General features: G+C 38.4%; 3 protein-coding genes across 4 annotated transcripts in view; 1 reads left to right on the top strand and 2 right to left on the bottom strand.

Annotated features, from left to right (window-relative positions):
* Window positions 1-2,457: 2,457 nt before the first annotated feature.
* LOC135473395 (L-threonine 3-dehydrogenase-like) lies at window positions 2,458-9,430 on the bottom strand. The gene is made up of 7 exons (XM_064753246.1): window positions 9,228-9,430; window positions 7,477-7,639; window positions 6,586-6,795; window positions 4,737-4,875; window positions 3,970-4,167; window positions 2,975-3,152; window positions 2,458-2,682 (listed from the first exon to the last, which is right to left on the bottom strand). Exons 1-7 carry the CDS (start codon window positions 9,428-9,430, stop codon window positions 2,673-2,675), a joined length of 1,101 nt encoding a protein of 366 aa, XP_064609316.1. The 3' UTR covers window positions 2,458-2,672.
* A 914-nt stretch (window positions 9,431-10,344) lies between these two features.
* Window positions 10,345-12,713, top strand: LOC135473822 (TELO2-interacting protein 2-like). Its single transcript, XM_064753729.1, has 2 exons — window positions 10,345-10,438; window positions 11,013-12,713. The coding sequence occupies exon 2, from the start codon at window positions 11,093-11,095 to the stop codon at window positions 12,662-12,664; it is 1,572 nt and encodes a 523-aa protein (XP_064609799.1). The 5' UTR covers window positions 10,345-10,438; window positions 11,013-11,092; the 3' UTR covers window positions 12,665-12,713.
* Window positions 12,714-14,261: 1,548 nt separating this feature from the next.
* LOC135472325 (sorting nexin-27-like) overlaps window positions 14,262-26,336 on the bottom strand; it is a 63,365-nt gene continuing 51,290 nt past the window's right edge. The window contains exons 8-14 of one of the 2 annotated variants that reach the window (XM_064751785.1): window positions 25,688-25,848; window positions 24,475-24,564; window positions 23,685-23,834; window positions 23,188-23,316; window positions 22,329-22,388; window positions 21,120-21,163; window positions 14,262-19,827 (exon numbers count right to left, since the gene is read on the bottom strand). In XM_064751785.1, the coding sequence (XP_064607855.1) occupies window positions 21,155-21,163; window positions 22,329-22,388; window positions 23,188-23,316; window positions 23,685-23,834; window positions 24,475-24,564; window positions 25,688-25,848 (599 nt within the window). In that variant the 3' untranslated portion in view covers window positions 14,262-19,827; window positions 21,120-21,154. Of the gene's footprint in view, window positions 19,828-21,114; window positions 21,164-22,328; window positions 22,389-23,187; window positions 23,317-23,684; window positions 23,835-24,474; window positions 24,565-25,687; window positions 25,849-26,336 lie in introns of both variants that reach the window. The other variant, XM_064751784.1, reaches the window with a different exon arrangement.

Genomic DNA, 26,336 nt, shown 5'->3' on the forward strand with positions numbered 1-26,336 from the left:
TAGCAGCATCCCAGGAAAGTCTTAGTAAGGTTGTTGTGAAAAATAATCGTGTGCCAGTGGTCCAGGAAAGACTGCTGGATATTGTCAGAAACCATGGCGTGTCATCTGCCCAAGTAATTTCGATGGTCGTTGTCAGAATTAAATCATCAACGACCCAAGAAAGTTTAACAGATAAATTATCAGGCGTATATAGAATTCCGGCGTAGGGCTACATGTACATGACTGTATATACAATTCCGGCGTAGAGCTACATGAACATGACTGTATATACAATTCCGGCGTAGAGCTACATGTACATGACTGTATATACAATTCCGGCTTAGAGCTACATGCACATGACTATATACAATTCCAGCGTAGAGCTACATGTACATGACTGTATATAAAATTCCGGCGTACAGATACATGCACATGACTGTATATACAATTCCGGAGTAGAGTTACATGTACATGACTGTATATACAATTCGGGCGAATTGCCAGGCGTAAACCTACATGTACATGATTGTATATACAATTCCGGCAAATTGCATGCCACCCCCCCCCCCCCAAAAAAAGCATGTACATGACTGTATATACAATTCTCAAAGGTACATGCAATATCTGATTTCTACTATAGCTTTATTAGCTGTTTTTCTCTCTTTTATGTTTGCCAGGTGGTCTGTATCTATGTACTACGTGTCACCGAATCCTTCACGGCTCAAGGTGCCGATTCCATAGGTATCCCGGCTACTACAAACAAGCCCTTATCTGCAGTTTGTGTTACAACAATCCTGCCGAGCTCGCCTGTCCATTGTGTGCTACAAAATCAGGTATATTTACTCCTACATTGTATATGGCGCCATATAGTCCTTATACTAGACTATGATGATTAGGAGTGACTTTTCTTTTTCAAAAGTTTATATCAATTTAAAAGTATTGCAGCATGAAGTAAATTCACATTTGCTTTGCTAACGCATAAGAGTGGTATTGAAATATGAATCCAAATTTACTTTTACTAAAATGCATGTACGTATACTTTCTAAACACCAGTCTGGGGTCACGAAATTTGGTATGTTCCCTTTCGTTATTTTACCTGAAATTACAAGCTGATTTTCAGTAAATTACCTGGAATGGACGTTGTCAAGCAATATCTTGACCTTATTAGAAAAGAAATGGCAATTTTAAAGTATAAGATAGCTTCATGATCCCGTGGCCTGGTGCTTGATTACTGTGAGACAAAGACATGAAGTCAAAGACAAGGTGCATTTATAGGTCTCTACGTACCAGCTGAATACCATGTAGTGTGTAACCTAAGGTTCGGTGAGACTCAAATGTTAACTTCAGTAAGCTCATCCTTGTGCAAAAACTAATTCGACAACAGTTCAAACCACAGTTGACATCACACTTATGTCCATTCAATTATTTATTCAGTATAAATATTAAGGGAACCATTCGATATATATCGGTAAAGGCTCACATCTGTTTCCAAAAATATCCCTTCTACATGTATTTGTCTTCTGAAAATCTACAAAATAGCCATTTGCTACAACATAAAACAGAAACAGGGGAATTTTGAGTTCAAACTCTTTTATCGTAAAGGTAAAAATAGCCCCACTATATCATGTGACTTGCCAATACCGTTTGGCAACGATTATTAATCACATTTACCCCGGACGTTTGAAAAAAAACTTTGACAAAATCTCATTTAAAATAGACGAACGAGTTAGAAAATTGAGGAGCTGGGGTCAGTTTCATGAAGCATACTTATTATTAAGTAGCCCTTAGCTAAGCGTACTTCCTATCTCTACAACATACGTCGTCATGGACGTTAAGGGCTTTAATAAGTATGATTCATGAAACCGGCCACAGAATGTTTGTGAACTTGAGCGAAAGTTTCTGGAGGAGAGAGGTGTTATCTGTGCCTCTGGAACAAGATGAGGAAAGTTAGCGGTAAGTTAACGTCAACAAGTCACAGTAGGACAGGTTTTACCATTAACGACGAAACAACGCGATCTGGAAACTCCCTAATTCTATATAGGCCTACACACGTGGTAGATAACCTTTTTTGGATTGATTGTGCAAAGTTTAGGTTATTATTTCAAGTTTATTTCAGTCATATTTTGACGGTGTCAGTGGCTATAATGAGCATTTATTGTGCTATTCTGCTGAAACAGCAGCACATGCGTTTTTCATTTCAAAACTCCATCGTCAAATTATCATTTCCTTCAGTATGGCGTTCCAACTCGCAACAAAACTACATCTGCTTCAAACCATCAATGCCATGAAAACTTTCACAACCAGTTAACACTGCAATCTCGTGGAGTCTGCAACTTGTTTGGCCATTGCTCATACTCAATGGAGAAAGAATCCGTTTGATCAGAGACTTCAGTTCTATTGTAGATTTGTATTAATACAACTGCTGTTTCTGTTGAATTTCCAGAGGACTCGGCTGTGACGGCGACATTTTGTGGAGAGTGTAACATGGCGCATCATGTGGACCATAAAGAGATACATCTGGACCATGTGTTCCCGTTACCACTGAATTGAGTTAGGGTCCCCTCTCCAGCAGACCGTATGTGGGATTCGAAAATGACCAGACGGGAATGCAGGCCATTGGTCAATAAGCAATCAGGCTGCGCGCTCATAACCAAACCGGAACTATACTCTTTTCCGATTCCAAACCGGTACAATTATGAATTCCTTTAAAAAAAATGACCCAAGGAAACCTTATACATATAAATTCGTTGTGATCGTGGACATATACAATCGTTACATCTACAGAGACTGAAAAGACTGAATGTACACTTTATGTGTATGTTAACTCAATCAAGAGAACGTAACTCTTCTTCGATCTGTAGAGAATTAGAAGAACTTAATTTACGCAGATTATATTTATATAATAATTAGCTCTCAACAGAATTCGCAATTTAAGATATTCTGGTTATTTATTTTTGTATGCAGGCTATATATTTGTTGTGGTGTTATTTCTTACATGTTCGGCTGCATGATCACCCGTTGATAGCGTCGAGTCTTAGCCAATGAAAACGCCTTCTCGTATTCCATCAAGCTGATTGGTTGACTGACCAATGACGTATACGGGTACCTGTGTGACGTTCTCGCCAGAAACTGCACCGCCTCAGTCAGGTGCCTGGGTGAATAGTTATGTATACCTATAATGTCAGGGGAAAACAGGGCTTTGATAAAATAATGCTAAATCGTAAAAGGACTTACAATGTGGGGCCTGTATAGTGCTGCTTTTGGGGGAATTAAATGCGGTTTCAGCAATACTGGTTGTGTCATATTATTGTGATGTCTGTAGAGTTTACTAGATGTATTCATGTAATACGCTAGTGCACGTACACGTATGAGCAACATGGCATGACAGTAAACGGCATCTTACATCAGTCAGCTCATCAGTTTTACCCTTATGTGCTAAGTGCACACATGGTAACGCAACAATGTCTGACTGGAACGCCATGCCTTAGCCATCTGACACGTAGCCCTATACCAAGGCAGCAGGCAGCAGGTGATTTTGTGCGTACATGTTCATTGCGCAGCCGACAACAAATCGTGAGTGTGGTAAGTTGTTTGCGCTGTTCATTACTAAACGGCGTGAGTGTGACCAATCATGTAATCCTTGAAAAGCGTGGCATACAAACAGAAACGAAATGGAGGACAATATATGTATGTATACTTCATGACAATATAGCCGGGCCCAAGAAAAAAAGCCTGTCTACACATTCCATCGTTGTATATATACATATTGCAAAAAAACAAAAAGAATTCCGGACCACCTTTGGTCATGCTGGTGACTAAAAGGCATCGCACCGAATTTCTACGAATCAAATTTAGTATATATAGATCGAAGCCCGTCAATCATCTTAGTTTCACTATGTACTATCAAAAAGCATTTTAAACACTTTTGCGTTAAATAAATGTCTTAAAAAGGAATTCATTACCGTTCAATGTGTTTAACTGTTTACTCACCTCTTATCACCATGCATTTTCGAATTATCTGTTCTCCCGTAATACCTAGGTGAGAATTTGGTGTTACCATGCCAACCAGAATATATGTTCCACCAGGGCGGAGAAGGCGGACCCCGTGCTGAATGACCTTTGGATCCCCACACACTTCTACCACAACATCGACAGAATCTTCCTCAGGAAGGCTGGTCGGACAGTCACCTGAGATAAGTTAAAGTAAACAAAAATGGTTGTAATTTCGCGATATTCCTGTATATAAATGATTTACACTAGCGTTAATGCCTGGATCTCTGTCATTGTCGCAGCTTCTCCTGGAGCGTGCCTTTGAAGTGTATTTTATTAAAAATTCCAACATGGTCGCGAGTGTAAATCTGTTGTAGAGTGCTATCGTTGACACATTCATTCACGGGAAATTCTATATTCTTGGATTCTGAACAGTTAGGTTAACACATTGAAATAAAACAATATCTATTTTTACAATATTTTAATAATTTATGTGGTAAAGGTCAAAGTAACATGACACATTAAGCCGTGAGCACCCAGAGCCGTAATTATCTGATTCTGAACCATGCAAAGCAAGATCATGTATTTTCACATCAAGACCAGTTTATGCTAGCTTCCTCTCCGGCCGTACATGAGAAGGTCTTCCAGCAACCCGCGGATGGTCGTGGGTTTTCCAAAGGCTGTGCCCAGTTTCCTCCCACCATAATGGCAAAACACCAAAGAGATAAATAAATAAATAAAATGGTTTCGACCGGACATGTGATTACCAGTAAGGGTGTTCCAGGGAATGCCATCAAACTTGCTGACACACTCCAGTCTGGTGTTGTCGATGTCAGTACAGTACACGTGGCCGTATCCTTTCTCTGCGAACAGGGCACATCCATACAAGCCCAGCAATCCCGAACCCTGAAGATCGATGTATAAGTCTTAGTTTGTGACAAATTTACTTGAAATACAAAATATAGAAAATCTATTCGTCGAAACAGACATTCGTATCCCAGTCGTCAACCAATAAGGATGTTCCAGGTCAATAATCACAAGGCCAATTCCCAAAAACGACGTATAACGCAAGCCACCAAAGAACTAAGAATATATATAAAGTACGAAAATAGAAAAGAGAAGCAGTCAACAGCTTTCAGTGATGTTGAAAAAATGTAAGGTATGTTTTAGGCGACTGAGTGAAATCAGTCTTCAAATCGCGTGCCATGCTCCAACATCAGTTGTCAATACGAAAATATGTATCTCAGTTGCGCTTTGATTGCAGCTGTTTGTATATTCAACGTGGCGATCTAATTCAACACAATGAACTTACGCCCCCTAGCCCCGGGTTAAGCGGAATTAGACACAATAATGACACAGAGCGCCAGAGACTCTGGACGTTCTGTCCATATTTACTTACAAGAGAATTATACTCATTGTAAAAGTTAAGAAACTTGGAGTGAAGGCGTTTGATGAAAACGCCACTTCCATGCAACGTCCAATGCTACAAGTCAGGCTAATGTGTACACATTCATTGCACTTTTTCACCACCGAATACGATCATTTGAGTGCATCATGTGAGCAAGGTTCGGAAACCTCATCTTCATTTAATCAAGCCAGCCAGGTCAGACATCATCTACCTCGATTTAGGGAACTATGTTAACTCTTGAAAGCCCTAAACTTTCCTGCATAAATATGCATAATTCAAGGCCCAATCAGGTTCCACTTTACAAAGGTCAACAGGCACCTTAGTTATTATCACTGACAAGAGTTCAAAACAACAGCATGGGATGGCTGTGGTGAGAAGTATGCAGTGGATGGAATAAATTTATTCGCACTAGACGCAGAATTACCATGGTGATGTTTGTTGTTAAACACCCAACGCTTGTAACCACTGCTTCGCAAAATGGGCCCAGTAATTATGACGCCCCACCCCGTATTGATGACATCACTATTAGTAAAGCAACCATGCTGCACTAGGCCTTGTTGTCTTCTTTTTTTAATATAGTGAGCGACAAGTGGAGAACTAAAATAAAATTGACAATTTTAAATTGCCTTTTGTGCATGACTTGAACTGGGATCAACCATCCAAATGTCTAAGGCTTAAGGTAACCTCTTGATTTTAAACAGAAGTTTAACACAAATCACCAAAGAAGTAAGAGGTATATATATAGTAAAAATGAAATTAGGATGGTTAGGTGTAAAGAGAAGCAGTCGCCAGGTTTCAACTATGCCGTGAACTATTTAATCAAGACATCAAAACCATATATAAATCGTTGTTAATTAAAATATGCATCTCAGTTGCGCTTTGACTGCAACTGTTTATATGTATATATATGGTCAACCCGGCGATTTTACTCAACACGATGCATATACCCCTGTGTGCATTTAAAGTACGCGGAAGGGGAAATAAAACTGATGATAAAACACACTTATGTTCATACGATTCGATTTGTTGCTTCAACTCGTTGAATTTGACAAATAGATTGAAAATAATACAAGCCAATACTTCATAGACAGTTTTGTCGACAGGTTTTGTCAAACGTCTCCAAAATAATATTTAATGCCTCAAATGTTATACTCGAAGAAATAAATTAGTCACAGAATAGTGTAACTGTTTCACCAACTTCCCATCACCTGGATGACAACGGTCCTGGCTCCAGCTTGCGTTTCTGTAACATGTGATACTGCGTTGACCATTGTGGCTAGAGCACAGTTGGCAGACACGGCCTCAGAATCCGCCAAATCCGCCGGGATCTTCACAACAGCAGTGCCTTTACGCAAAACGATATGAGTGGCGTAACAACCGTTTAATCCGGTGCCGTCCGTGAGCAAGGTGTGTCCATACTGCAAATGGACACGTATATAAAAAAAACAACAACAATAAAACAAACTATGACACTGAATGCGCACCAAAAATTCGCCTAAGAAAGTGGATTTTATAAGTATTTTACTTATTTATTTGATTGGTGTTTCACGCTCTACTCAAGAATATTTCACTTATACGACGGCGGCCAGCATTATGGTGGGAGGGAACCGGGCAAAGCCCAGGAGAAAACCACGACCATCCTCAGGTTGCTGTAAGATCTTCCCAAATACGACCGGAGACGAAGTCAGCATGAGTTGGAGTTAAACCCTGGACCCTTTTAGAAGTAAATAATTGTTATGAAATATGATACTTTTGGTGCTGATATGCATGTCTTCCAGTTGACAGAATAAGACAAAAAGATTAACTTTACCATGGTCTAAGTTGAAAATCAATATAAATCGATATATTTAACATGCAGTCACTAAATTCCACATACTTGAAAGAAAATTGCATCAACTATGGCACTTGCCGATATTATTTTAGATACCACTTCATTTCAACGAAGCCAACAGAGCAGATGGAGGTATCGAAATCTTAACAAAACTGTGTGGTTGTCAGTAAAGAATACAACTTTCAAAATAGGGATACATGTCTGCATTCTAAACCGCTACATGGTTTCTCACGATTTCTCGTGGTTTCTCACGATCGCCTTGACCAACCTTAAATAAATGGATGCATTTTTGTGGTATTCCGTCTCGACACCGCGAACATGATTGACAGCTGTCAGCCACGCTGAATGTCACCCGATCCCCGGGTCGGAGGCTGTCTTCCTCCCGCCCAGTCGCGATCAACACTTCCCCAACAGCTTCGTGACCCAGGATGCTGTGTGTGTGAGAAAGTGTGGTTAGTGGGTTGGTGATTCTTAAATTAAAACCAAAGAAATCCTGGGACTGAGATCTAAATGCTGTCCCTCATGCTGACCAACTTGAGTCGTGTATAGATGGTGTGGGCTGGAAAACACGACAACCCTCTTACATTCGATATTGTTTAAAATCTTTAAAACGTAAGACTTTGATAGTTCTCACACATTCTGTCGACAACTTTAGCGAAAATTTCAGAGCCACAGGTGAACTAGGATTAAACCAGCAACAAATTATAAAGAGCATTCCTGAAATGAACAATGTGCACGGCTTCACTTGTCTGTAGAAATGCGGAGCATTTCAGGGTGTCTAGATTGTGACAGTTTTAATACTATTGAGCCGATGGTGCTGAAATTTGTCTGATATCCGTGAAACGATGCATACCAAAACCTCATCTTTCATCTGATGTTTTCGTGAAAGTTGTGTAATAATATATCAATGGATTCGAAAACGAAACCTCAATGGTCAAGGGCCTCGCCCTGGTTATAATAATGAAGTCGAGGCATCATCACGTAAACGTAAACGGTTTTCCAAGCTTTCGACCCACTCGCTTGGATCTTTGGTAAGTGCGTTGCAAACTTGGGAAACCTTAATTTTTGAATCAGTGAGTTGGGGTGCATGAATGCCTCCTTGTTGCATGACAGATTTCCACCGCACTTTCATCTAGTGCTGCTTCACTGCAATGACTTTGATACCGAAGGCAAGTAAGCAGCCCCGCCCGAGCCATTATAATGATAGAGGTCAACTAGTCGTTGTACTATCCCCTTAATGCTGAAAACCAAGCGACGAGGCTAAAACTTCCTTTTTTAAGGTCTTAGGTGTAACCCGACCCAGGCTTGACCCTTGATCTACCGTCCCTGTAGCGGACGCTCTGCATACTGAGACATCAGGTCCAGCTCTTAATTTTTGTAATGCCTCGATTTCTTCATTATCATTGAACCTACACTCAAAAAAATAATCTGTTACTATTAACAGAAAGATACTTGTCTGAGTGATGCTAGAACGTTAACTATAACACACAGATTTTATTAAGATTCTATTAGACTAACAGGATGTTATGTTGAATACGACAGAATAAAGTGCTATAATAACAGATTACATTCTAACATAACTCAGACAACAGACTTCCTGTTAAAATAAACACATTTTTTTAGTGCATATAAGGGCCTGATTCATCGCTGTAACCATTTGAACCAATGACTTCGAATTAATGAATGATTATGGCTTAACGCCACATCGGCAATATTTCAGCCATATCGTGGCGAGCCAATGACTTCGATGGCTTTGACTGATTATAGTTGTGACAAATCACAAAGTAGAATGGAGCTGGATTATATAATATAATAATTATATGCACTTAATTTATAAACATTGATAGACCCATATCTTGCCTGTAGACAAACACTGAGAGACTGATAGTGCCGAAATGCAGTTTAACACCGAGAGTCACAGAAATCATATGGCCAGAACTGTCTTCCATAAAAATATCCGATACCTGTACCACGCTACAGGCCTGTCGTAGCCGTGGTCCTATATAGGCCTATACTTACCTGGGACATGGCTCGGATCTCATACCCGTCATCGTATGGAGATCTGACCCACATATCGAACAGAGTCGTATTTTTAGCAGAATCTCTCCGTGTTCTGTGGGTGGAGTGTTAAATGGCTTCAGTGTAAAACTAGGTTTATGATCATTCAGCATTCCATGAAATACTAGCCCGATGCACTTGACGCTTTTTGGTCCGACTGCCATGCTGCCATTCTTTATATAGACTACTTGGATGACTCGGAGAACGGCATGCACTGACGCAGTCTACAAGCAACCTTTGGTCTATTTATGTGTTCTGATATGGTGGATCATTGTTGCCATATATACATTGAGGATATTTATATAGGGCGTACAAAACCGATTTTTGCGTGTTTTAGTTTCGTTCGTAATATAATCCACGACATTTCGACGCGCGACATTTCGGCACACATTCTGTGGCTGGACCTTTCTCTACGCGCAATGACCCATCAAGAGCCTCCCACCTATGGGGTCGCTATGAGTTCAAGTCCAGTTCATGTTGACTTCCTCTCCGGCCTAGATTTGAGATCTACGTCATTCTTCCCAGCTTAGCTTTCAGAAATACAGTTTACTACCACCGTAATGCTGGCCACCGTCATATACGTGAAAATATTCTTGAATACGCCTAAAAACACCAATCAAATAAATAAATAAATGGGATAATTATCTGTCCTATTATTTAACTTCCATCATATATCCACCTTCTTTGACAGAGGCGAAAACTAGATAAGTATGCTTTAATTTACTCAGCGTGACGATATATCATTTTAAAAGGGATTATGTCGTCACAGAATGGGGAAAATGAAAACTTGGCTACAATTTGTGTGATTCCAGCTGCTATATATATAGTCTATAGCACACGATGAAAAAGCATGAATCGTGCAGTTCATGTAAAATTTTACTACTTTTATTGTATACGTACAAAAAAGAAGTTGCATAGATAGTTGCATAGGGCGTTATCGGAACCAGAAGTTGAGGGCTCTCGTTATCCATGCAAAATATTTGTCTGGTAACATAGCAAAAATCTGAAAATGATCTGAAAGCAGTGTGATGTTGGGCTAGAAGACGAACATTCGCAACTTGCTTACGTCCCTTGAACAGACCTCTGTAGTGTGCAGACGACTCCAGTGGAAAATGAAACTGTTCGTTTTCATGTTAGTATGCTGAGGTTTTTGATCTGTTTGGCTTTTTCAGGTAAGTTTCTGTTGTGGTCTGTTTATTTTTATATATCTTAATAGAAACGTCCATCCGTAATATTATAAGATGCTAGTGCTAGCTTAAATATTACCTGGGCGTAGCGAAAACCGCACCCTTTACAACGCATTCTTCATTATTTGATTTGCGGCTCAAATTATGCACCAATTTTTTAACGAGCACTAACTCGTTGAAGACATTGAAGATTATGGGTTTGTCCACCAGAAATTGGATCCAAAATACATGAAGTTGTATGATTATCGCAAAATAGCATGGAATACATTCGTTCAGTTAAAATTAAACGTTGAGGTCTATTTTCAACGACCTCGACGTTTAATTTAATGAACTAGAAACAGCTCGGCAAGTTCAGGTAGATCTAATGTTGTTTCAAAATTCTAGCATTCATCTAATGAACTAGGAACCATTCTAATGTTCAAACCATGGCAGTTGTAACAATCCTTATGAATTTATCCGGTTTGAATAAAAAAAATAAACTTTTTCCATATAACCTGAGGTGACTTAGTTTGTGTAAGTATATTGCACTTGATAGTACAGCTGTTTCTCTTTTTTTCAGGGGATAACCTGCTATTAAGTGGGTAAAGAACATTACTGTGCAAACGATAGAAGTTTACTTAAGTACGAGAGGATTACACAATGGATTTTAAAACAGATGATCTTGAGGCATTTAAATGCCTGTTAACCAGCTGGGATTCATCTGCTGAACCCAGGCAGTCAGCTGATATGATTTGTGAGAAACTGAAACAAATCAGCAGTGTGGATGTGATCTGTTACCTAGCCGTAGTGAGAGATGTGAAATGGGATATCAGTCACACCAAATCTCTCTGTTATTGCTTGACAGTTGGGTCTGAACAGTGGTTGAAACCAGCAGTGGATAGGTACAAAGAAAGCAAGGAATTTCAAAAGCACTATTGGTCAGTTTTGGGAAAGACACTATGGTTTTCTGAAATCCCAGAGCTATCAGATGCTGAATATTACGAGTATGACAAGGCAGACTTTAACGAATGTGCAGAAAAGTCTGCGTGCACCATGCGATTCTGTGTGACACTGTTCAAACTACTGATGGATCTCCATGAAGACAGGCTCCTTAAGGATATAATGAAGCATTTGGGGGCATACATAACTGTGTTGATTATCACGAACTGTGAGACAGCACCATGGACTAGCAATAGTGCCATTCAAATGTCAGAAAAGTTGAGAGACCTTCTAATGAATTTTTATGGCTGTGATTGCATGGCTGATTTGCTGAAGCTATGTCTGGAACTTGATTCTGCAGCAGACACTGAGCAGGTGCTACCAAATACCTTACTGCAGCTAACATTCAATTATTTACGGCCAAGGGTAAGAAAGGAAAAGTGGAAACAAAACCCATCCTATATGAAATGTTTTGTCAAGTGTCTCTGTTACATCTGGCTGCCTGACCTTGGGGAATACCTAGACAGTGTGTTACCTGTGTCCTTGACCTTAGTAGATGATCACATGACCCAGAACAAAGTCTTAGGCCTAAAGTGTCTCTCACATATTATCAGGAACACTTCTCGGACTGAGTTACAGTGGCAGTGCCGTGCAGATGTCATTTATGAAGCAGTTAAACTCCAGCTGTATTCAAAGGAAGTAGTTCTCCTGGAACTTGCTATCCCCGGCATGTTGTCCATATTGGAGGTTGTGGAACCCTATTATAAGCCTGTAGAACCACTTGAGTTGACACCGCGTAAATATGATCAGATATTTAGTATGCTTTTATTCAGTGCTGAAATGGAGTCCCTTATCGCAGTTCGGCGGACTTACACTCAACATTTAGGCGCCTTCATTGCACGGATGAGTGTGGCAGCTGTAAAACACAGCAGACGATTTTTACGACTCGTCACTGCTTACCTGGAAACATATGACGGACCCGAGGAAACATCTCGATTAAACACGCTGGAAATGTTGAATACTTTCATCACCCAGGCTTGGCCACGGATTCCACACCGTGTACCTGCAATTGTTAAAACTTTGCTCCGCCTCATGTACGATGTGTCCTTGGACTCGAGTCTTACACCTGTCAGTGTTAAACAAGAGTTGATGAAGAAAGCCAGGTGTAGTCTGGAGCTTCTACAATGTGTAGCTCCCACCCAGCTGAATAACTGTCTGAATCAGATGTTAGAAATAGAGACCACACCCCAATGTGTTACCATAATGAAAGAATTGTTGGCTCCAGTTAGCTGAATAAATTCAAATTTGAGAATTTCAAACAGTGCTAATAAATTCTTGTCAAACATCCCAAAACACCAAAAGCTTTGATTTATTGATCATTGTATTTTAGCAAAAGTTTGGCCAGTTTTATAAAGCACATAAAGACCTTAAAATCACTATTGATGTCATATCTGTTTATTTATTTATTTATTTGATTTGTGTTTTACACCGTACTCAAGAATATTTCACGTATACGACAGTGGCCGGCATTATGGTTTAAGGAAACCGGGCAGAGCCAGGGTAAACCCTTGACCATCCACAGGCTGCTCTTCCTTCCCAGGTATGGCTTGACATATTTAAGTTTTCCTGATAAGATATGAATCAAACTTCACAAAAATATCCTTAAGCAGCCCTGTGAGGTGGATGAATCAGTCAAAATGAAGTAAAAAGTGTCACTCAAAAAGAGCTAACCTTTAGGTGAAATACAGCAATGCAGGTACAAGCTTATCCTTTATCATTTTATTTATCATATAACTAAAAAACACTATGCCAGAAACATCAGACATCATACCCCAACAGTCATGTCCTAATGACACCAGTCTGACCTTTTCTTCACCTCTGCTGTGAGTCAAGCAGTGTAGTATCAAGATTACCAAGTTTAAGTCCTAATCATGGCCAGAAATGGAACTGAGCATCTTATACAAGGTGGAAGCATGACCTCTCTGTGACCAGAATTGGAACTGAACCTCTCTTATACGAGGTGGAAGCATTTTCACTCTATACTAGGTGGAAGCATGACCTCTTTGACGTCTCTGTCACCAGAACTGAACCTCTCTTATACGAGGTGGAAGCATGGCCCCTCTCTCACCACAGTGACATTTCATGCGAAGAATGAAGGATGATAAATACAGGATTGGTTTTACACTGGAATGGATGGTAGAAAAATGGCAATTTTTTACTCTGTTCATAGAATAAGAACACTGTGGTAAAGTATAAAGTTCATGTACACGTGTATGACCTGCTCGTCGGGAAATTGTAGTCTCACGAAATTCAACAACTAACAGACAACCGATATGCCAAAAAACAGCCAAAAGGAGGGTTTTGGATTGCTTATGGGTGTTTCCACAGGGTTGAATTCAGCTTTCTCTGTCAAAATGTGTGACTGACACATTTGACATTGATCATAAAAGTGAGTACTTGGGGTTTAACTTATCAATTTTTTTAGTCACATGACAACAAAGGAATCCTTCAGGACAGATTTCCACCACTCCTTTATCTAGTGCTGCTTCACTGAAACGACTTACTGAATGCAAATAAGACGCCCCGCCCGAGCCATTATACTGATACGGGTCAACCAGTTGTTGTACTATCCCCTGCATGCTGGACGCCAAGCGATGTAGTTACAACTTCCTCTTTTTAAGTCAGAGGTGTCAGAGGTGTGACTCGACCCAGGATTGACCTGGGTGGATCTACTGCTCACGAAGCGGACGCTCTGACAACTGTGCTGTCGGGGCCAGTGATCATAAAAGTGAAATACATGTGTAATCCCATATATGGCATTGGACAGTTCGTACTTGGATGGAATTTATGATTTGACAAAGTCAAGGCAATTATTTTCATAAGCTTTATGTATTTCAAGTTTATTTACATTATGAGGCTGTTACCATACTTTGCAACCACAAAGAAATATACAATCTGGACTTATATATATCAAAGTTGAGGCAAAGGATTAAACATTGCACATGCACACAATAGTTTACACACGCACGCTGTCACAAATAATATACTGGAAAACATACATGTTGACATGACGATATCAGGGCAATAACTGGCCACAGGAGTATAAAATAGAGAGAGAGCCACATTAAAGCATTCTCAAGACATCATACATGTATAGGGAAAAAAAATGACAAGACTGTTTAAAGTGCAATGGTGTCATAAATGTACAAGTATATTCAGGACCAGGTTTCTTTCAAAATTCAAGGTAATTCACAAAATAGCAATCTATTATGTCTTCACAGTTTTGATTTCATGTTCTTCAGTACCGGTAACAATATAATACTTTTATCAGTGATGTACCACTGATGTATTTATTCTGGAGTTCCCTTTCTTGGTATTATATTCCCAATATAACACATATTTTCTCACCTACATACATAAGGTTCTCATGGAAAGTTTCATGAAAATGCACAAGTTCTCACCAAGTGATTCATAAACCACTTGCTATTTTAGGACTATATCCTGACTGATGACGGTCAAGTGTAGGAAAGGAAAAAAAAAACAAAAACAAAAAACTGATATCCTTTGAATGCTGATTGCTCCAGAAAAGAACTGCCCGGTACATGACAAATCTTCTTCATATGTAAAGCCTAGGCTGATTGAGAGGGCAGGTCCTGAAGAGACAGGGCACTAGCTAATTCAGCTAAAGCCTTGGTCTTGTCACAGCCGATCAGGCCCAGACCAATCAGGTTGCAGGCTCACACAGCTATTGCTGGTTTGTCAACGGTATTCAGTCAGGTGGTTTGTTAGGTAGCCTGGTAAAGAACACTCGTTTATTGCGCGTATGCTGGGCACTCCCCATTCCTCTATCCACAACCTTGGCAGCTGGCCTCTAGTATTATATTAGACATACATCACACAGAGGCAAAAAGTCGGGTCAATTGCTAATGAACAGATCAGTTGCTTATCATTTGGTTTCCAGTCTCCTGCAACATTATAAGTTAATGCCTCATCACACTGTAATTAAATATATTTCAAAACCTCTTTCGTCTTTGTTAATAAAATATATGTACATGTAAATACGACTGCCATCAACATCAGTCTTTGGTTTTTGGCTCACAAAGGTGAGATGGTGCAAGATGCTTTATAGGCTTGTAGTTCCCACTACCTGTAGGCGCCATTGTAGATGAATTGACAATGGTGAGAGACATGTATTCCTTTAATAAGTCTGAGATAAATAGAAAAACCGAAATCGCTGGTGTTAAAATTTATAGTATTGGTGAAAATCCATGTATATATAGTGTGCATATATTAAAACCAAACATGCAACTGTCAGAAATCATCACCAATACCAATACCATGTGTAGCAGCAACTAATTAGTACAACTGTACTAATCAGCTCCTCATATACCAAAATACAGTTGTACTGAAACCAAGGTATGAAATACTTAAGCTATACTTATATCAATTCTGAACTTATGATATATGTACATGTAGTTTCACTTCAGGAAAAGAACACTGACAGAAATGTGACCAACAGGTCCACTGCTGTATAGCATTAAATGGACACAAAAGTCAGCTGTATGGTAGGCTTACAGGGCTAAAACTACACAAATTACATCCAAAAGTATGGTACATGTATTTCAAGCCTAAGTTTAATTAAAAGAAGGTCTCCTACATACAGAATGACTACATCTAGTTCAAAAAGTATTTAATGATCGAACGCTGTTAAATGAGTAAAACAAACTCAGTATTTAGCTGCCACTTAATTACAGGAAACTTTCACAACCTAAATTTACATGTATTATGATCGTAACGAATGACTTAACTCTATCAATTTGGCCGTGACTAGAATTAAACGTAATTTAATCCGAGAAGAACCTATCTATATACATGGATTTATATACACATAGGCCTACATGTAGCCACTGAAAAGGAGTTAAGACATGAACATGTCAAAAAACTTAACACGAACAAGAAATATGTGCATGGTTATTATTGGATAAAATATTTCAAACAACTGACATAAAATGAACCAGTTAAAATGATGTTAATTACTTGCACAGAAACACTTAATTCATGCCTCTTAAATGAAGGCTACAAGATCACAGATCTAATTCTTCATGAACTATGGGTACTAAAGGGCCTAATCTCAATGATGTGTCTTTCTGGACTACATTCTGAAAATATTCACTGAATCATGGGATCAAAATGCACTTTTAATACCAGGCCAACTTCACCAAAATGCTAACACTATTCATCTGCTATGTTTATATTGATCGTGTTTCATCGTGCACCCATCAAACTCTGCAAAAAGACAACTTTACATGTACGGTATGCATACATATCATAAAACTGTGTTCTATTAGCTACACGGTTACTCAGTGATAGGATACCCTAAAGTATGGTGTCAGTAATCTAGGCAAGATGTCAGTTGTAAGACACCATATAATTTATCCTGCAAAGACCCATCAATTCAGTGCAGAACACCGATGTATAGGTGGATCGTTTCAACGATGTGTCCATTGTTGGTCCACAATAAAGGGAGATGACCTACTCAGCGGACACATTTGATGACAGCTCCAGTATTCAAGAATATATCTGTACCCCACGTGAACACTTGTCCAGTGAAAAGCGGAGTATTTCGTCTGATGTGGGATAAAAACAGATTCATGTACTGCAAAACAAATTGTATTTTTATAGGAAAAGAAACCTCTACTTAATATCTTGTACATTTTTAGTGTAAGTTTCAAGGAAATACAAACAATCACATGTTCATCATGAAACACATGGTCACTGAGATCACCACATTTTTTTAAACAGATGCCAGCCCACATGGACAAAATGTTGCAGGTGAAAAGGAAGATTTTCACATCCAGGTGTGAAATGACCTGGGATATTCATGCTTACACCCAAACACGCAATATTTGTTGTCCTTTTTTTTGAAGATTCCTGTGGCGAAGCATGGATACATGATCTGTTTTCCCTTCAATTGATTGCTGATGTAGATGACAACAATCTCACATGATCCACTCAAAATCTGTGTATGCATGGCTCATTTGTTTCTGGATATTTTGTTGCTGAAAAACAAGTTGTAATGAAGATGTGGATCCTGTTTCAGGAATGTTTGTCATGGTTACCCACATAGCAATAAATACTGAGGACTTTTGGTAACCAAAATCAAGAAATCTTGGTTTCGACAACCAGTGTTGTCTCTGTGAGCTGACCTTTATGCTTCTCAAAATACCCTATCGAGTTATTACACACAGCAAACAAACAAAATAACAAGATCAGTGAGGTGTGAAGATCTTCTATTGCTTGGGAACAAATTTCATTTCATTTTATATTTAACTAATTTAAAGACATTGAATTTCACACTTGTTACATCTCCGCAGTTTACTGCATTGGATGAGAACTCTTAACATGTACAATTCAGGCCCAGACTGTCGAGGGAAAAAGTCAACAATGTCTGTTGGAATGTTCACTGCGGAATAACAGAAATAAAAATTACAATACTCTGGTCAAAACTAGGAAGTGTTATTTTTAAATTAATATACACATGTACATGTTTGTCGTAGGTCGGTCCTATCTGACTAAAAAGACAGGTAGTTGGGCAATTCAAAGGCAGCATGCAATCATTAACTACAGAATATCAATTTGGTGATTAATTGACATGCTCTGGACATAATTATCATTTGACAAAAAGACCCAGGCATGGCAGAGAGAAGAAAACTTTTACTAGATTTGTGCGGTACTGGTACATTGTAAAACATGTAAGATTCTCAAGACTAGAAACCATGCATGAGTCAACAACACCACTGAGATGTTACTTTTGTGACAGCTCTTATCTACTTCCATTCAAACAGCACCAAATTTCTTCAATCTTTATGTACATAAAATAACATGTTTCGATACAACCCTGTTAATCTGCCACAAGCCCCATCCTAGTAAGTAGGCCTACCAGTATATGGGCTTGCTCAAGTGCTGATACACTGCTGTTCGGTTTTGGACCTGGATTGATAACAGTGAGTCAATGGGTTGATCAAGAGCTACTGACAAGGGTTGAACAGTGCTTTTGAAACCTGCCGAAAAAGGTGTGCACAAAATGCAAATATAGGTGTACAAGTATGTGTACGAAGAGACTGAGCACATGTAGCAGTGGTAATACTCTCAACGCAGAAACTCTTAAAGAATTAACATATGTTTAAAACATTGTGTTATGAAGGGCAACTGAATGAAACTCAACCAATTCAGAGTTATTTCCCTTTCCGTACTTGATCCCCAGCACTGTGACAGTATCTGTATCCCTACAAGCCATAACTGAAAGTAATCAAATTAAGTCATAGATTAAAAACTCCATAGTGCATCACCTAATATCACAAACTTACAGATTTTGCTATCTGTAGACCTAATTATTATAAAATTGTGTATACATACTGAAATCCACAGCTGATCAAATAGCAATTAGGCAATGTACAACTTTATGTCATTCTAATATCAAATTAACACATCCCTGGTACATGTATGGACATGTGCACATACAGAGTCACTGTTTAAAAATATGACGCAAAATTTACGCTCATAACAAACTGACTGAACAAATACAAATGTAAGGAATATTCCAAATCATATTAAAATGTTTGGTGCTCTGCTCTCCGCTCCGCAACCAACCGAAAGAAAAAAAAAATTCAACATGATCATTTTTTACACATAAGCTTTAAGAAATGAACAATTAAACAGTCTGTCTTTCTTAAATTCCGACTTATCCTATTTTCAACAAAGTACAATCTGATGGTATTTTGGTCTACTGTCAAAACTGCTTTGTGGTATCATTAAAAACAATACTTCAGTCTTTGTTAGATGATGGCAAGAATCAATGATACATACACATCAAGGTTTGATAGAAGAAACTCTGGATTATTTTGATGTTTGCTCTAGCTTATTCTTATCTACATATATATGTACACAAACGAACATTTACAATATCCCCAGGCCATTGTCAGAGGACCAGTCTTGACAGGGTGGCATGTCAGTAGCACTTATTTTATGAAAACTCAACACACTCTTGTCAATTCTCCACACCACTTCTGTACAATGTATACATACAACTAAGGATACTAAAAGTCCAATATTTAATTAGTTCACATATGTTAATGAATGGAGATCTATGTTCCATATTCACTATGCCATTTTTTTTGTTCATACTGGTAAACTAGAAATTATGAGTGTGTCTGGGCATAAATTTATCACAATTATAAAAATATCCAGATGATGAACAGATTCTTCTATAGCAATGCTGATAAGGTGAAAGGGTCCAGTCACACAGCCAAAAGATTTCACGGACACAACAAGCACTGTAGATCAATGTCTGTATATAGTTACTTTGCAACATTGTATCAACACTGGCCACAGGACACAGTGGCACTGAACTGGGCTCTGTGCAAGTGCTATGTCCAAAAGCTGATATGCTGAACTACCTGTAAACAGAAAAAATAACACTATGTCAAAACAATGCCACAATGGCAGCAATATGAAGAAGTCGAGGGGAAAAAACATGGATTGCAGTGTTTTTTTATGTATTTATTTGATTGGTGTCAAGAATATTTCACTTATACGATAACAGCCAGCATGGGGAAAACCCATAACCATCCGCAGGTTGTTAGAAGGCCTTCCAATGTACCGCCGGGGAGGATGGCAACATGAGCAGGACTTGAACTCACAGCAACCTTATTGGTGGAAGGTTACTTTATGGGTCATTGTGCCCTGACGACGTGCTGGTTATCCCCCTCTGCCACGGAGGCACTCACATTTTTATTTCATGCACCACACTTTAACAGACCAACCAGTTGTTTTCCAATTCAAGGAACAAGACAACTTTAGGAAATACAATCTTAGACATTTGTGCAGATGAAGCTGAAGCATATGGAAATTGTAACATAATGTACTTTCTCAGCCACTCACTGTATGACAGACTGAGAGACAAGGCCAACACTGACAATGTTGACTGTCCTTCATGATGGTCTTGTTACAATGTGTGTACACGGCATGGTTTGTGCACGTGTGTGTGGCTACATAAAAATGGCCTCTAGGAAGATCAGCTGTTGATGAATTGTTTTAACTCTTAGGAAACAAGGATTACTCATATGGTATAAATTAAAGTTCCTATACCACAGGTTTTGGCAAAAAAAAAAATGACTCCAAATTTTGACCATTATCTTAGAACAGCCCGATAGACCTTTCACAAAATATCAGCCCTGTCTGTGCACGTGTTACCATTCACACTTGATAATAAAGTTTCTAAAATTTATACAGTAAGTACAGGTACCTCTAGCGGTCTCAAAGTAAACCTGAGAATTATTTTAACACTATAAACAGTATAGGTACAAATTTGCCAAAATTTTTTGGCATAGCCTCTTTAACTAAGAGTCATTTCAGCGGTTGAATGTAACATATGTGATGCTTTGAAATGTTGTAACATGGAGACTGCAGCAGAATGTGCATTCTGAAACAATGAGGATCTTTGTCTTTATAATGATTACTGTAATTCTTCAACCTTTTCGCATGCTTGCAAGGTATTTATTCAAGCATATTCTGAAGGCATTATTCTTTGTTGGCGGATAAAATTATATTTTTGGTGAAGACCTAAAATTGGGCAACTCAACCAATGTAGTTTTGTCTCCAAAATGTGCACAAATAGCACAGAAAGTTGCTCTTTCATTCTTGTGGAATGATTGAGAAAATAGGGTAAGTAGAGTTTAACTTGCCATACATCAAAGTCCTAATACAGGCTGGTGTTTGACTTCATCACGTGCACTGAGAACAAAAAACAGAAGCCATTCATAAAGCAGTTGCAAAAGTACAGTATTTCACCTGAAGTTTGGTGTGTAAAAAGTAAATGCACTTTCAGAAGCATTCAGAAGCCACAGATTGGTACTTTTGAAACCAGTCTTGAGTTTTTCTGATACGAAATTAATCAAACTTCAGAAAACACTATTAAGTGACGATAAATCAATCAGAATCATGCAAAAGTTTGTCTCCTGAAAAATGTTATTTTATCCAAAATTTATGGCTTTGCTGGAGCAATTCAAAAATGTATTGCCATTAAGTTATAAATCTGATTGAATTTATAACACAACTGACACAGTTTTACTGTTAACTTTGTTTTTGGAGTTAAATCTCTTTGTGCCCAAAACTAATAATTTAAAGTAAATATACATAAAAATCCTCCCTCTGTGAAGACACGGGAAAGGTACATGTAGAATGTCCTGATAATCTATCCAGAACTGCAAATATTACTGAATGTCACGCTGTTCCTGGGTATAAAGTTTCCTGACATAAAACTTATTTATTTGATTGGTGTTTTACGCCGTACTCAAGAATATTTCACTTATACAACACCGGTCAGCATTATGGTAGGAGGAAACCGGGCACAGTACAGGGGAAACCCACGACCATCCACAGGTTGCTGCAGACCTTCCCATGCATTACCACACAGGAAGGCATCGTAAGCTGTACTTACAGCAACTGCATTGATCAGAGGCGACCTGGGATGCTAACCACGGAGGCCTCTCCTAACATAACATTCTGCCACGGTAACAGTTTCTACAGTGCTTAAGGGTTTAACACTACCACTGAACCTTCTTTCATACTGAATTGCATGACATAGGAATGTTGAAGTCTACCACACATGTATTATCATACCACTGACCTCCGATTTGAAGGTTATGAAACATGGCGTCTGTGTGTAAAACATCCAAAATGTTAAAAACAAAAGCGATATCTATAAACTGTGCGAAATAACACTTTAAACACTGAAGGAAATTCTAACAGTTCACCTTTATATAAATCATGAGAGCAAATTGAACAAGTAAACTCAAATTCTTTTATTTGTGTTGCGTGTTTGAAAGGTCATATCTATTTAATATGTATATTTGCACACGGCCCGCACTAACAGCTGGCTGGCATGCGCAACACTCACCTCACTTTCTCCTTCCATTTCTTCATAAATTCTCTCAAAACAGTCATGTAAGTAGTTATACTGAAACACAAAGAACACAATTCTTTAATAATTTTACCTGTCTGCTGGTTTAATGCCTTGATGTATGTTTCATCTAATCTCTGGACATTACAATTGCAACTGTAGGTTTTAGCTCGGGTGAATACAATTACATTATAACCAATTTCTTGACAGGTTTCAATAAAATGTGAACATACATATAAAGGACTTCACAAAAATTTCACAAAAAATTCTCATCACATAAACGCAGCATTCAAAACAAAATATCTTACACATATGAATTTCAACTGATACTCAACATGACAAGTTACCTTAAGTTATGTAAGGCGTAAACATGACAAGTTACATAAATTTACATAAAGTGAAACAAAACAAGTTACATTAAATGATGTAAGGTGAAACATCACAAGTTACGAAAGGTGAAACATCACAAGTTACGAAAGGTGAAACATCACAAGTTAGATAAGGCGACACCAATTTAATCTTGTTTTAATCGTGAGCCGACAGTAAAACAAAATCCAAAACTGAAAATAAAACCGAAAAATGCTCCTTTCTAACTTGTTCCATCTTGATGTTTCTATGATTGTCCTGTTTTCAAGGCTGTCCGATCATGCAAATAGGTTTTCAACATGGAAAGTTGCTGGGGCAAGTCCACATTTCCTCCAAATTAGAATTATCCTCGATTTTTATTTTTATACCCAACTCAGAAATTGAAAAAAGCTTTATTCTGCCTCTAAAACAAAAAATTAAATTTGTGTGACCTAACGTGAAATATGAATTGAACTGTGATACTTACATAAAACAAATAATGACAACTTACATAAGGTGAAAAAATTTTCACTACTCTGGCTTTTTTCCCCGGTCTGTTGTATTCAAAATTAAATGATCTGCCATCTTCATCTATGTCATAGCGTAAAACATCTTTCCATTGAAATTCTATTTCTTGGGACTGTAAAAGTAAATCAAAATTGAGAACATTTAACTTAAATGTAAAATGTGCCAAGAACTGAACAAACAAGAATTAATTGTCATTTTATTAACAAAACACTTGTATATATATGTTTAACTGTGATGTATTAAGAAGAAATACATTTATATGGTAATTTTTGCTTCTCAGTATTTGTGACATTTGCTTCACATTAAGTAAGTCAACAAGTTTTACAAACTGACTTAGATATATATATATACTTTCACTTGAAAAAAAGCTCCCAAAAAATATTAAAGAAAAAAAAGATATTTTTTATGTAGTTTAGAATCATACAGCTTTTGATGTTTACTTCAATTTTGAGTTTTCTTTTTGACTGAAATTTTACTTACCTCAGGCGTGCCATCTTCTTTACACGCACGTAATTTAAAATTTTCTATTCCTAATGTTGCGATCACGTGACCATCTTTCCGAGAGTCGCATGCACAGTGAGGAAATGTCACCTCTCCGTAACCTTCTAGTCGTCGAACAATTTTCAAATACTGAAATTAAATAAATTTATTTATTTATTAATCTGATTGGTGTTTTACGCCGTACTTAAGAATATTTCACTTATATGACAGCGGCCAGCATTATGGTGAGAGGAAACCAGGCAGAGCTCAGGGGAAACCCATCTGCAGGTTGCTGACAGACCTTCCCACGTACAACCGTAGAAGAAGCCAACATAAGCGGGACTTGAACTCACAGCGACCGCATTGGCGAGAGGCCCCAGGGTCATCACGCTACACTAGGCGCTAGCCAAAAGAGCCACAGACTTAAATCGAAGTATGATTATTTTAAAACAAATGATGGTACTACACTGCATGACTGTTTAATAAATATGACACTTCCACGGCATTCCACATACATGTGTGTGTACATGCCCAACTTTCTGATCTTTGACATGCGTACATCATACATGTGGAAAGGAGGGGTCTCAAACAAGTGCCTTGTACACGTACATGTACACAAGAATGCACCACTGATTGCTTATTACCATCAAAGCCCTCCCAAGAGCAACAGGGGCGTTTTGAGTTCTAACTAATTATTTAATCCCTATATAATGCTCAAACTTGTTAAAGACTTAAGGGAAGCAAATCGCAGTGAACAGATAATTCCAATTCAAGAAAGTTTAATACCTACCTCAAAAGGTTTGTTTGCTTCTTGTAGCGCCTTAAGTTCATATAGTTTGTCCCCTGGCATTATGTGACCCCGACTGACGTCATCTACGGCCTGTCATATAAAAACAGAGAACAAAATTAGTCACAAAAAATAATATTTCTGTCACATTTAAAACACATTAAAGCCTAAAACCAATTATTTAAATAAATCAGAAAGAGCTACCTTTAGCCATTAATTCCATGCTGTATGAAGTCAACACAAAATAATGTGGATTACCTCCCTTTAATGTTATGGCAGTGTACCTCCACCTCTATGAAAGTACACTAGCGTTTAGCCTCCCCTTCCCTCTAGCATCTGACAAAAGACCCTTGTAAGCATCTCGTCAGGTAGACATGTGTTAGCATAACTGTATTGTATTTGTATCGTATTTCACGTTATTTCAGCAGTAAATTTCAAGTTATATACTACAATTCACCAAATGAAAACCTCATGAAGATTTGATTTATTTTATAGCTGTATAATACATGGGGTGATAAAAACAGTTTAAAGCTTTAATAATAATTCTCCTTACACTTCACATACTTTATTGAATCCATGTTAAGAGAGCTTGTAAGGCCACATGAACCACACATGTTCAATATGTCCGCAAACTTTGACAAAAGATTTCAAGGTCTTAAGGCGAGAAAATGTCATGAAAAATGTATTCCCAGGTTTCTGTATGAATACTTTCTGCAATAACCCATTGCAGGGGTTACAAATTGAGATTTAAAAGAGAACAAAACAATGTGTGTGAAATGCCCTGAAGACCTACTGGGCAAAGCTAAGCACAATAACGTACACGTATGTGATCTGTTAAAATGGCGGTCTAAAGGAGACTTCTAAGCCTTCGACATTTAACCATTAAATACTCAACTAAGAAGGACTGCTAGTAGAAAAGTGAGATATTTTATTTAATTTTAGGCATATCTCTTTCATTTAAAGTATAGGTTGTATAAATGTGTTCCTTTCTTTTTAAGTAATCCATGGTCTCTTAACAGTAACCTTGGAAACATCGGTACATTTTTTCTGGCTACACATCGCAACCCACTCTGGTAACCCATTAGGGGGTTTTGCATCAACCATTTTCCATTCCTTTACACACCTGATTCAGACCATAAAAACCCAAAAAACAATACAATGTTTTGAAGGAATAGAAAGGATCTAATTGTCATCCAAATGAAAATTCTCAGGTTACCTGCCAGAAGAGGAAGTTGACAGCCGTCTCGCAGGAGTTGAGCGTCAGCTCTTTTGTTAACGTAAACACCCACTTCCTAAGGGCTATACATGTGGCTGTGGCTGTACTGTAATTCTGTATGTAAATATTGTGCGGTAATTCTACAGCTTGTAACTTTCTCTCTGTAAAATAAAGAAGAAAAGGTACATGATTAGAAATTTATTATACTCCATACTTAAAGAAGCTGTGTTGAAGCCTCAGCTGCTGATAATAACATCTTAATCAACCATCTGTTAAAAGGGAACAATATAAGACACAACAATTAGTATCATTTGGCCATTGAGGACATGAAAAATGGACATCTCCCCTGTGTTTATTTATTTATTTATTTGATTGGTGCTCTACGCCATACTCAGCATTATGGTGGGAGGAAACCAAGCAGAATCCTGGGGAAACCCTTGGCCATTCGCAGGTTGCCCAGTGGCCTTCCCACGAACGGCCGAAGAGGAATCCAGCATAAGCTGGACTTGAACTCACGGCGACCGCATTGCTAGGAGGCTTCTGGGTCATTGCGCCATGCTGGCGTGCTAACCCCCTTGGTCACGGAGGCCCCTCATCCCTGTATACGACATTTTAACAACAACAATACATCTACACAGTATAGTCTGTC

The sequence above is a fragment of the Liolophura sinensis genome, chromosome 8 (genome assembly GCF_032854445.1).
Source record: "Liolophura sinensis isolate JHLJ2023 chromosome 8, CUHK_Ljap_v2, whole genome shotgun sequence".
Lineage (NCBI taxonomy): Eukaryota > Metazoa > Mollusca > Polyplacophora > Chitonida > Chitonidae > Liolophura > Liolophura sinensis.

Bases quoted from the DNA above. Each gene is read 5' to 3' on its own strand.
- LOC135473395 (XM_064753246.1), bottom strand. From the start codon at position 9,430: ATGGCAGTCGGACCAAAAAGCGTCAAGTGCATCGGGCTAGTATTTCAT. The intron at 6,796-7,476 runs GTTGGTCAAGGC...GTCCATTTGCAG, and splicing joins AATGCATCCATTTATTTAAG to TATGGACACACCTTGCTCAC. The intron at 4,876-6,585 runs GTGATGGGAAGT...ATCGATCTTCAG, and splicing joins CCAGGACCGTTGTCATCCAG to GGTTCGGGATTGCTGGGCTT.
- LOC135473822 (XM_064753729.1), top strand. From the start codon at position 11,093: ATGGATTTTAAAACAGATGATCTTGAGGCATTTAAATGCCTGTTAACC.